The sequence below is a fragment of the Saccopteryx bilineata genome, chromosome 2 (assembly GCF_036850765.1).
Source record: "Saccopteryx bilineata isolate mSacBil1 chromosome 2, mSacBil1_pri_phased_curated, whole genome shotgun sequence".
NCBI lineage: Eukaryota > Metazoa > Chordata > Mammalia > Chiroptera > Emballonuridae > Saccopteryx > Saccopteryx bilineata.
In genome coordinates, this window is record NC_089491.1 from 378330363 (window position 1) to 378342236 (window position 11874).

An 11874-nucleotide genomic window follows, 5' to 3' on the forward strand; every position below is an offset into this window, starting at 1 on the left:
TGGAAGCACTCAAAAGCCACCACTACATCACATACATGATGTAATAACCACCACCATCCAATTAGTTACACTGGGTGGATGTTGCTTATAGTTTGCTAAAGGAACAAAGAGACTTCTTTGCAGCCCATTTTCCTTTCGAAGTCTCTAATTTGGTCAACTGAACAAATGAATTTTTGACCCTGGAATACAGGTATACAAGCAGAAGGGACACAAACGCCACGATGTGCTGGCCAGGCAGCAGAGGATGCCAGCCAGGGAGGAAATTCACAACAGGCTGTTCAGATTACGTGGGAACAGCCCTGGGATCAGGAGCAAAAGGGCTTTCTTAGTCACATGGCTTTGGGCAAGTCATTTCCTCTCTAGGCCTCAGTTTCCTTATCTACAAAAACAACTAAATGCCACCTGCACCTGCAGGACTGTTGTTCAGATGAATGAGAAACGTTCGAGAGTAGTGCCTATGAGCAACAAAGAGCTAAACATTGTCAAAACTAAATCTCTGTACTCTCTTCTTCCCTGAAAAATACACATGAATTTGGAGGCCTATCAGAGTTGGGAGTCACAAATTCTTCCTTTCCACGAGATCTCTGCTCTAGTCTTCTGTGAACACAGAACTACCCAGAACTTTGATTCTAAAAAGGAATAGTCCACGTGCTGCTCTCAGCCTAAGGATGTGCGCAAACCCCATGGATGTGACTCACAGTGTCCTCCTCTCCCCAATCTCTGAATGCACACTACGTAACACTGTGAAAGCTCTCTGGTTGCATCCCTCTGTCATGCCAAATGCTACCCAGCTCCGCCCTCCACCCCAGTGTGTATATCCTATCTGATGGGCATGAATTACAAAGACAACCCCAAACAGGGGCCATGCGGCAGGTTTTCAGCCAGCTTGCAGGTGTGGGGCAGGGAGCGCACGTGTTATCAACGGTGGTTCTCTCAAAGCAGTGTGGGCGATCAAACGTGCACAGAGCACAGAAAACCCTTAAAAGGAAGGCAGCGTATGGGGTAGGGAAGAGGGGGAAGAAAGGAGGAGGTTAAGAGAAGGGTCTTTTCTTTCCTCCCAATCACATTTTTACTCTTTTCACAGTTACCCCCAGCAGAGCAGATTTATAAAACATTTTAACTAAGCTACCAGGCCTGTGGTTGACAACTTTAAAGGCAGGGGAACAAAGACTCCATGAATGACGGTGTTTGTGTCCAGGGATTGGGAATAATAATAGGCATCCCTTTCCAGCATTTCCCCACACGGTAGGGGAAGAGTAGAAACATCAGTGCTTATATCACAGGGTGGTATCTGGCTTGGGACGGGGGCTTCTAGCCTGATCACACCTCTGAAGCCTCTCTAGGGGCCAACAGACAACTGCTCCCTGGCCTAGAAAAGTCACCAGTTCAGATTTGTCTTCCTGCTTTCCTTTGCTATGCATTATATACCATTACCAGGTAGTTGGTGCAAATCAACCTGGAGTGAGGGACATCCAGTATTCATCTCGGTCTCCTTGGCCTCTCGCCTATACCCACGTCTAAGCCTAAAGCCAGGTAGTCTGGCATCTTTACAAAATCATTACAAAATCCTAAACATTGGCTGTTTCCATAGATCAACCTGGTAACAAACTACCCAAGTCACATTCTGGCTTTAAGTGTTTGGGGAAGAGAGTCTACCAGCCTAGCAATGACATCCATGGAAATGCCACGTCTTTGCCACCAGCTGGGCTTCAAGCCCAATGACCAGGTTGAATAGAACAGTGATTTAGAAAGAGAGAGAGAGAGAACTAACACGAGGGGGTGGGAGTGCTTATAAGTAGCTGAAGAGAGGTGTTATAAGGGGGCACAGTGTATGGAGATCAGAAGTGGGAAAAACCACTTCCAGTCAGCCTGGGGGAAGTGTGGCTCACTCTCCCCACCCCTGTTGTCTTTCCAGCAACTCAATCCAACAAGTATTTATTGAGCACGACACTCCCCATCTGCCCTGGCCCTCCCTCTGCAAAAACACTCAAATCTGTTCAAGCTGCAGGGTGAGTTCCATTGCACTTGAACTTGAAACATGAGGTGCCTACCTTTTAAAAAGGCAGGCACACAATTTCCAGCATGAGGCAAAAGGGACTCAAAAGATTTGAAAAAGTTAAGGAATACAGCTGATCAGACAAGGCCACACCAATGCCAATTTAAAAGGGAAAGGAGAAGAGAGTAAAAATTTAACCTTAGGGAGAATAATATGATGTCCAATTAAAAAAAAAAAAGCCTACTCAAAGCCTAGTCAATCTCTAATTAACCCCATCTAACACTGAATATAGTATTTCTTCATCCTATGCCACCTCCAGCTTGAAAAATATAAATTCATGTCGCTTGTAGACATGTTATTTGCTTTCTGAGTTGTATATGTAATCCTACCTCTGCCTCTCAAAGAGGTAAGCCCTCAAGGCTCTCCTGCATGTTTTCATTTAGGATCAGATGATAAAGGATTCAGGTGGCAGAGCTAGTGGTAGACTAGACTAGACTATGCTTATTAACAAAGCCCCCGCAAAAAAAACCACTCGCTATTTGCAAAATAGGGAGCACAGGGTCAAAAAAGAGGCCTCCCAGGCTTACAGCTCTACTGCCAAACACTGCATTCTCTAAGAAGTCATTCTCAGTCACCTCCAAGAGAACCCCCCCACCTCTATGAGCCTGATGCTTCAGATCAACCAAAACTCTTCGGAGTCTTCCCAGGCCTCCCCTCAACCTCCATCCTTTTTATTAGGGAGCTGGAAGTGGAACTGCTTATGTGCAGGCAGGGCTGAGCCCAGGGCGCTCCACCCCCCCCACCCCCCCAGTGTCAGCTGTCTGTGGCTCGTGAGCAGGGCAGGGTAAGTGTCTGTTCACAGCCCAGACTATAGCTCCAGGTTCCCCAGGGGCTGCAGTTAAAAGTTTTCCTATTATGAAATATTTTGATAGCATTCTTTTAAGTTTGTTAAAGCTACCCTTGATTGGCTTTGGTGCTCCCACACAGCAAAAGGCAATTGCGGCTTATTCACGCCTGAGGATAAACATTTAAATGACTCCAAGCTGGGCAGTCAGCTTTGTAGTGACCCTGAGGAAAAGTGTAAAGGAGAAAGCAAAGTGCCAGGGTCCGAACTCAAAATCGGGAGGTTTGGTGGGGAACAGGAGCTGGAGACCTGAGCGTGAGCAACCAGCTGTGCAGAACCTCCCACCACACAGCTGTTCCCAACAGTGGCTCCTTCCCAAGCTCCCCACGACTGGAGAGGAACTGGAACACAGATAATTTATAACTTCAAATATAATCCAAAACTTTTCTCACTGAGATCAGGATTTGTTTTTTACCTAACAATGTGGATAGATTTGGCTAATGTTTGGTTAATTCATAACCCTGCAAACCAAATAAAGGGAGCCCTCTGTGAAGGTGCAATTCAGGCAGAGGTAGAAAGCTGACCAGCTTTCCCACTCATCTTTCCTCTGCTTCCATTCTTCCAGTCATCTCAGAGGGGAGTATAACTCAGTAACACATGACGAGACTGTCCACTTTCACTGAACTAACTTGCTGGTGGACACCCACCATGGCTCTGAACTGGGAAGGAAACACAAAGCTTTTTCCCTTTCAGCCGCTTAAAGGGCTCCAAACTGCCTGTTGAGTACAAGTAAGCCCAGGTAAGTCTAGTAAAGCGTGTGAGCTAGTGTCAAATAGCATTTGATATACAGTGTCAATAAGAACTCAAAACCAGACCCGGGCCCTGGCCGGTTGGCTCAGTGGTAGAGCGTCAGCATGGCATGCAGAAGTCCCGGGTTCGATTCCCGGCCAGGGCACACAGGAGAAGCTCCCATCTGCTTCTCCACCCCTCCCCCTCTCCTTCCTCTCTCTCTCTCTTCCCCTCCCGCAAATGAGGCTCCATCAGAGCAAAGATGGCCCGGGCACTGAGGATGGCTCCTTGGCCTCTGCCCCAGGCGCTAGAGTGGCTCTGGTCGCAACAGAGCGACGCCCCAGGAGGGGCAGAGCATCGCTCCCTGGTGGGCAGAGCGTCGCCCCCTGGTGGGCATGCCGGGTGGATCCCAGTCGGGCGCATGCGGGAGTCTGTCTGACTGACTCTCCCCATTTCCAGCTTCAGAAAAATACCAAAAAAAACACAAAACAAAACCAGACCCAGCCCTGGAACATGTCACACCCTAAAGTCTGAATCCTTTGGCACAAAGGCTCTCCTGGAAAGCTGTAAGAATCCAGAGGAGGAAGCTCAACTTCTAACAGTTCCACTAAGATCAAGGGATAGTGTGACCTTGGTGCCTGTCATACCATTCAGTATAAACTAGCAGAAAATTCAGAGAAATCGTTTTCTGGCTATTAAATAAAGCCCATCAACCACTTTGGCAACACTCACATTTTGCAATCCTGCTTCAAATTTTCTAAAGATCTATCTATATCTGGAACCAGAGAGAATGATGTCTTCTTAGCATCACACCCCACTGTTGTTTTCATCCCTCCTCCACAGACCTCGAATGGTTGAAAATATCCGAGCTCTATATTACATAAGTAGAGAACTTCCCATATGTACATAATCCTAATCCTTTGCTATCCAAAATATTGAAGAACACATGGACCCACACTTCTTTGGGTACCCAGGGATAAAGCAGTTAAGACACTGTGCCCCCAATTTCAAGGATGCCATCGCTGATGATAACATGTTAAGAGTCAGATACTTCAGCAGTAAATTTTGCTGACCATGAGCCTGGTACTAACAAAGATGTTAAAAGCAAGTTAGCAGTGGCAGGCTGGGAAGTACCTGGTGATTAATGCTCCCAAACAGAAGCTACCTTACTCACAGGGGTTTGAAGGACAACTGTAGATCTTAAAGGATTTTAACTGCACCCCCAAGATTCATTACAGCAAGATGGCCCTTTGGCATAGAAAGGTTGGTCTCTATTCTAATCTCTAGGCTGTTTCTGGCACCAGGGTCCAAAAGGACCATGGTTTGATAAGGGCTTCCTCTCAGGGTCTCCCATAAGCAACCTCCTTTATGTAGTTCCATACCTATCTAAACACCCATCCCCCAAGAACTAAATTTTCAAAGCACTCCAAGTAAAGGAGTTTAATAATTACCAATAGCATTGCTAATAACAATACTGCATTATATTCATAGAAGCGACCATCCTGGAAGACTTAACCAGCACTTAAAAGAAACCCTTCCTAGGTCCCCGTGGGGAAGCCGGTATTTAAAGGCAGCCATGACTACTGCCAGCTCACAGCAATCTGTTCAAACAAAATAAAAGGTAACAACAAAAATCCAAAACAGGAGATAAGCCTAAAGTAATTTTCATATGATTTTAAAATGTGTTCACTTGCAATTGAGAGTTGTCAGGTTTGCAAGGTGGGTAAGTGGGAAGGGGTACAAATTTGCCTAACAGTTAAGCCTTTATGTAAATCCAAATTAGCCTACTGAACATATGTCACCTGCAAGCGGGGAGGTGGGCAGCCTGGATTCACAAGTGCTGATCTCGCACAAAGAAAGGGAAGTGACTGGAAGCTGATAACCCCGTTTCTTTATCCCTAAAATATGCACGAGGCACACAGGCTTGTTGGTTTCCTTCACCTCCTTAGGATTTTCTGAGGTGTATACATTTGAAACTGATCTTTATGTAGAAATAGTGGTCAGGAACATTAAGATGAGGCTAAGCCAACTTTCTCTATTAAGTACTATGTAATAAACATTTTTGTCTTTGCAGGCCAAATGGTGTCTATCACAGCTACTCAACTCTTTTTCTTTTTTTTCTTTTTTAAAATTTTCTTAGAGAAGAGAGAGAGAGAGAGAGAGAGGGAAGGGGAGGAGTAGCACGAAGCATCAACTCCCATATGTGCCTTGACGGGGGAAACCATGGTTTTGAACCCGCGACCTACGAGCTCCAGGTCGACGCTTAACCCACTGTGCCACCACAGGTCAAGCACTCAACTCTTTTTTAAATCGGCTTTATTATTATTTTTTTAATTTTGCCATTGATTTGAGAGAGGAAAGGAGATAGAGAGGCATCAAATCATTGTTCCACTTGGTTGTTTTATTTAGTTGTGCACTCAGTGATTGCTTTTTGCATGTACCCTGACCAGGGATTGAACCTGCGACATTGACACACCAGGGCAACACTCTATCCACTAAGCCACCCGGCCAGGGCACTACTCAACTCTGTTATTGTGCAAAAGCAGCCACAGACAATACCTAAATGAAGGAGCATGGCTGTGTTCCAATAAAACTTGACTTACAAAACCAGGCAGAGGCCTGGCCTGTAGGCCCTAATTACCCACCCCGGATTAAGAAGGTCCTGGTGCGCCGAGGAGGTACAGAGGTAGCATCTGGCTCCCCCAGCACCCATCTGGCTCCAGTGGGCCTAGTCCACTGGAGAATTTGCAAAGCTGCATTGAACATTAGCTTCATTCTAGGGATGTGGAGAGAGAGATACTTAACAGGATAGGAAGACTGGAACCCAAAACAATTCACCTCCTAGTCCCATTTTGGCCATCATCAGTGGTCCTGGAAGAACATAAACATGAACAGCCCCCGAGAGACATGAGACACAGATGAGAATTTAATTAAAGGAGTAACTGCAGTAAGAAATTTATCCTGTGTTTCTATTACCCACTAGTGGCTCTTAGCTTTCTTAGAGTTGACCTTTATTTTCCACTCTACTCTCTTCTGCCTTCCACACCCCTAGCCCAGGCTCATAAAATGAAGCCGTTCCTTACTTTATGAAGACACCCGTTCTGTGAATGGCCACAGAAGGTAAACCCTGCTCTTCATACCATAACCCTTGTTTACAAGGCCTATTATATCTTGTCAAGAACACAACAAGGTGTGGTGTAGAGATAACTGCACAGGGCTGAGCAGACATCACTTTGAGATGGGAAACAGAAACAGTGACGACACTTAATTGTTCCTGAAACCCAGTCCCGGCTCACCTGCTTTTTTAAACAGTTGGGTTTCAGAGCCCTGTTTTAAAAAGCTCATTTTAAAAGATGAGGGAATAAAAGTGCAAAGGGAGGCCCTGAAATTCTAAAACCTGCAGTACTGGTTTCAGACCAATATGGGTTTGCTCTTTGAAGCCTGAAAAGGCAATGGGCTCTGGCCAACAGTGCTCTCACTTTGGCTAGGTGGAAAGAAAAACAATATAAGTAGCAGCAAACACTTTTATAGCAGCAAACATTTTTATGGGCCAAGCACTGTTCTAAGCACTTTATATCTCTAACCTCATTTGATTCTTATGATGTTATTATTCACATTTTACAGATGAGAAAACCGAGGCACAGCAGTTAAGTAACTCCCTCCAAACCACAGAGGTAGTAAATGGCAGAACCGAGATTTGAAACCCAGGCATTCTGGCACACAAAGCCATTCTCCTAAGGGTTTATGACTGCAAGGTGTTTCCTTCTATCACATATTGCCTAGAGAGGAAACCACTTCGGCCACTTCTCAAGACCAAAGAATTGGAAACAATCTGAATACATTTAAAAGTTAAAGTTAACGGGCAGAAGACCTGATGTGTTTCCAAACCAAAGGCCAGGTCTAGTCCCTTAATGTGTGGCCACAAAGAAGTACCCAGGCTCAGGTCACTCTTTTCTTCTTTTATCTTCCCTCTCTCCTGCCTCATTGAAAATCTACAGATAATTTCACCACACACTAGGTAAATGCCTTATTAATGCCTCTGGGATATTAATAGGTGAAGAAATAATTCACCAGCCCAACTCCTAAGCAAGACACCCCCTACCTTGCTCTAAATCATTTTTACATAACGCAGAACTCTAGTTTCCTATGTTTTTATCAGTGTCTTAGGGACCCTGGCCCTAAAAAAGGAACAGGCCATAAAAAGAACCCAGTCATCCAAACCTAGACTTATCTGCTTTCCACAGCATCCACCAGTGTTTGTCTTTTTAATATCAGTGCTATAGATGAAACAGAATAACTGCTCTTAAAATACTACTGCTGGCCCTGGCCGGTTGGCTCAGCGGTAGAGCGTTGGCCTGGCGTGCGGGGGACCCGGGTTGATTCCCAGCCAGGGCACATAGAAGCGCCCATTTGCTTCTCCACACCCCACCTCCTTCCTCTCTGTCTCTCTCTCTTCCCCTCCCGCAGCCAAGGCTCCATTGGAGCAAAGATGGCCTGGGCGCTGGGGATGGCTCCTTGGCCTCTGCCCCAGGCGCTAGAGTGGCTCTGTTCACGGCAGAGCGACGCCCCCGGAGGGAGCAGAGCATCGCCCCCTGGTGGGCAGAGCGTGCCCCTGGTGGGCGTGCCGGGTGGATCCCGGTCGGGCGCATGCGGGAGTCTGTCTGTCTCTCCCAGTTTCCAGCTTCAGAAAAAAAAAAAAAATAATAATACTGCTCATAAATTTCCAGCTACTACACAGACAGGCTTTCTGTTGACTTCTACTAGAAGTGACTAAGTTTCTGGTGCTTGCTGTTATACTAAGTTCCCTGGACTCCAAGGAAGCTAAAAAAAAACCCCAACAGATTTGTAGTCTTGTGGCTTACTCATGACAGGCATGAGTTCAGGCACTGCTTTGCTCTACACCACCAGGTTCTAGGCATACTTTTACTAGTTGGTCACCATCTTGCTACCAGATTTAACCAAATTTCTGCATTCCAAGATGCAATGCTAACATTTACAGCGAGGTCCAGATAGACCTGGACTTTCTACTGCAAAGACCCTCTTACTCCCATTCTTACCTAGAAAGCACTGTAATAACAGCTATACTTTCAGAAGGGGGATGTGCAGCAACTAAGTTTAGTAATCACAAAAAGCTCAAGAAACTCTGGTTTAGAGAATGTCATTAACTGTTAGATGGCAGGGACCATGACTTTTGTACATTTGGTAGACTCTGAGGCTTTGGAAGTGTGTGATGATCTTTTCACATGTGGTGTGAATCAAATGCAAGCCTTCCTTTCAACTGATTGCCAACCTCTTCATGCAAGTAGGTTCCTTTTCCTAACTGCCTGTATTTTGGGGGGAAGGGAGTCATCACAGCTTTGAGTGTGAAAGTTAGGTAAGCTTACTCCTCCCAAGCTTCCCCACACCCACATCAAGCAGCTGTTAAGACACCGGTTCAGAGCTGTTCAGAAGTGGGGGGTATCTGCCCTTACCCCACTGCCACGTTGGCTGGCAACGCCCGAGACACAACAGCCTTGGTGGGGAGAAGAAAAGGCAGGGGGCAAACTTGCCCAACTGTCTGTCTGTCTCTCTCTCTCTCTCACACACACATACACACACACACACACGGTAGTTGGAATGAGACAGCCATATTAAGCAGGTCAATGACTTGGGAACATACTTCTGGGACACACCAAGAAGAATGTAGGGAATAGGAACGGAGCGTTTGTACCGTAGTCAAAGCCGTTAAACTAACGTATTCCAACGACTCAGATGAAATCAGCTGCAGGAGGTGGTATAAAGGGAAGAGCAGGAAAAGTGGTGGAGAAAGGAACTCCACAGCTGCAGAGAGGGATGCTGGGGCCAAACTCAAGTAGAAGTAACACATGGCTCCAAAGGGCTCTCCTCCATGCCCTTCCCCCTCCCTGTGCAGACGTCCAGCGCCCACCGGCTCCAGGCTCCAGCGCCAACCCTGCACAGAGCACCGCCATCAGGCTCTATTCGCCCCTTCCTCCCACCTCGCTGCTACCTCTGCATCTTCCACTCACCCCTACACGACACCTCTGCCACTTTTCGGTTACGCCCCCAAAGCCAGCCTCCATCTGCCAGGTCCCTCCCCTCAGCTCCCGGCCCGACACCCTGCACACCGTCCCGGCGCTGCACCCGGAGTTCACGGCTCCTCGCTCTCGTTCCCTCTGCCCTCCCAGACTTTGCGCGACCCCCTTTCTCCTTCGCCCCATTCCACTTTCTTCCCTCACACTTTTCCCAAAAACCCCTCCCCCCACCACGTGCCCCCTCCCCCAACGACTCCTCCCCGGGCACCCGCTTCAGGCCCAGCTCACCTGCGCGGCCACCCCCGTCCCGGCGCTGGTGCGGCTGCTGCAGCTGGAAGGGGACCGTGGCCCTGAGCGGCTGCAACCCAGCCCGGGGGGAGCCGGCGGGGGCTGGGGGAGAGCAGCCCCGCCGGAGCCCGCCTGCCCCTCCGCGCCCCGGCCCCCAGGCACCTCCGCCTCTGCCGCCCGCTGCGGCCCCCGCCATCGCCCGCCCGCCCGACTGTCCGCTTCAGCCCCACAGCGAGCCCCACACAGCCCCCCAACCCCCGTTGCAGCTGCTTATCTGCCCTACGAGGCGGAGACCGGCCCCCTCAACTCAGAGCTATCATTGGCCTACGGATTCCCAGGCCTCTCTTCCCAACCAATCCTAGATTTAATCGTTCCTTCCCAGAGGCTAATTGGTCAATATGCCTAGCGATCCAACCCCAAACCCATCCCTATCCCACCCCCGCCTGCTTTCGCATGTCCAAGGGGCCGTTGATTGGTCCGTCTGGTTCTCCGGCACGTCCAATGAGAAGACGCAGAAAAGGGGAGCGTCACACCCAGTCCCAGGTAGTATGCAAATATAGTACCACGTGACGTCAGACAGCGGGGGCGGGACCAGGCGTAAGATGGAATCAGGCATTGAAATCATCATAGGGGGTAGAGCGGGGTGTCAAACTTTCAGCAGTTGAGTCCTCGCAAGCACCAAGAAAGAGATAACTTCAAAAGCATTACTTTTCGTTTAATCTCAAGACATTGGTTTTGAACCCCCAAGATTTCAGTGCTGCTTGCAAAGCTCCAAACAGTCCACAAATTAATGCAAAGTGTGTGCACATATTTGTATGCGATTTGCATTATATTTGTGAACTTAATGGCTTTCATGCCTCCTGTGATACCACCCACATTTGTCTTTCTCCAAGTTTCCAAGTTCGTACTTGGTGTTGGCCCAACCTAAAAACAAAACAAACTGCTAGCCTGTAAATTAAATTGAGACTATTTTGTAAGGGAGCAGGGATTTCTCCATTTCAAGTCTAGCTCAACAGAGTGGTAGGAACAAAGCGACTGAAAAACTTGCCCAAATTTGCACAGGGACTCCATGCTAAATCCTGGTCTTCCCAATTCAATGCTCTCTGACCTACAAGTCAAAATGAGACTGGATGGTCCCCAAAGAGAATGCATGCAGTTGTGAAAATCACACACTAGAATATATATGAAGACATTTGGGAATGAAAGCTGCATTTAGGTTACTATTAAAAAATCATTACTCTTCAAAAGAAAAAAAAATGTATTACTCTTGGTATTTATCAATTGTTTTGTTCTATGTATGGAAACAGCAGAAGGCAATCAACCCTGAATTGTTGCGATAAGGGACCATCCAAATAATTGGATAATTCCCTTTAGATTTATATTTAGTTATGAATTCTAATTTTGATCTTGCTACAAATTTATCTTTCTATTTCTGTTTTTGTCCACTTTAATGTTAAAATGAAGATATTCCCTAAAGCCATACTAACTAATCAGAGAAAAGGAGGTAATTTGGGAGCATGCTGCAAGGCAAGAAGAGGTCATTCTGGGATTAAATATTGAAAGCAGATAAAACCCAAAGTGAAAATTCAAGAGTTGGTTGAATATTAAAATCAGCCTATATACACAGAGCAAATTGAGGCAATGGAATGTTCTGCAATAAGGTTTTGTGTGCAGAGTGCACTCTTGCAGGTTTAAAGGATTTACTTCAAGATCTGACATTTGAAATCTTTCTTATTGACTGGGAAATGCTGTCCTCCTTTTCCTCAAAGAGGACAACCTTACCAAAGGCATATATGAATGAAGAAAAACTGATGAGCTGATAAAACTCAATCTTCATACATGTAACTCCATTGAAAAAAGAATCTTGCAAATTATAATATTCCTCAATTCTAGTTAGTTTAAAGTTTATATATATATATATTTTT

General features: G+C 46.7%; 1 protein-coding gene across 2 annotated transcripts in view; it reads right to left on the reverse strand.

The window, feature by feature from the left end:
- Positions 1-10185, reverse strand: part of FAM117A (family with sequence similarity 117 member A) — a 48321-nt gene extending 38136 nt beyond the window's left edge. Inside the window, exon 1 of one of the 2 annotated variants that reach the window (XM_066263903.1) lies at positions 9950-10185. In XM_066263903.1, the coding sequence (XP_066120000.1) occupies positions 9950-10145 (196 nt within the window). In that variant the 5' untranslated portion in view covers positions 10146-10185. The remainder of the gene's footprint in view (positions 1-9949) is intronic. The other variant, XM_066263904.1, reaches the window with a different exon arrangement.
- Positions 10186-11874: the final 1689 nt, after the last annotated feature.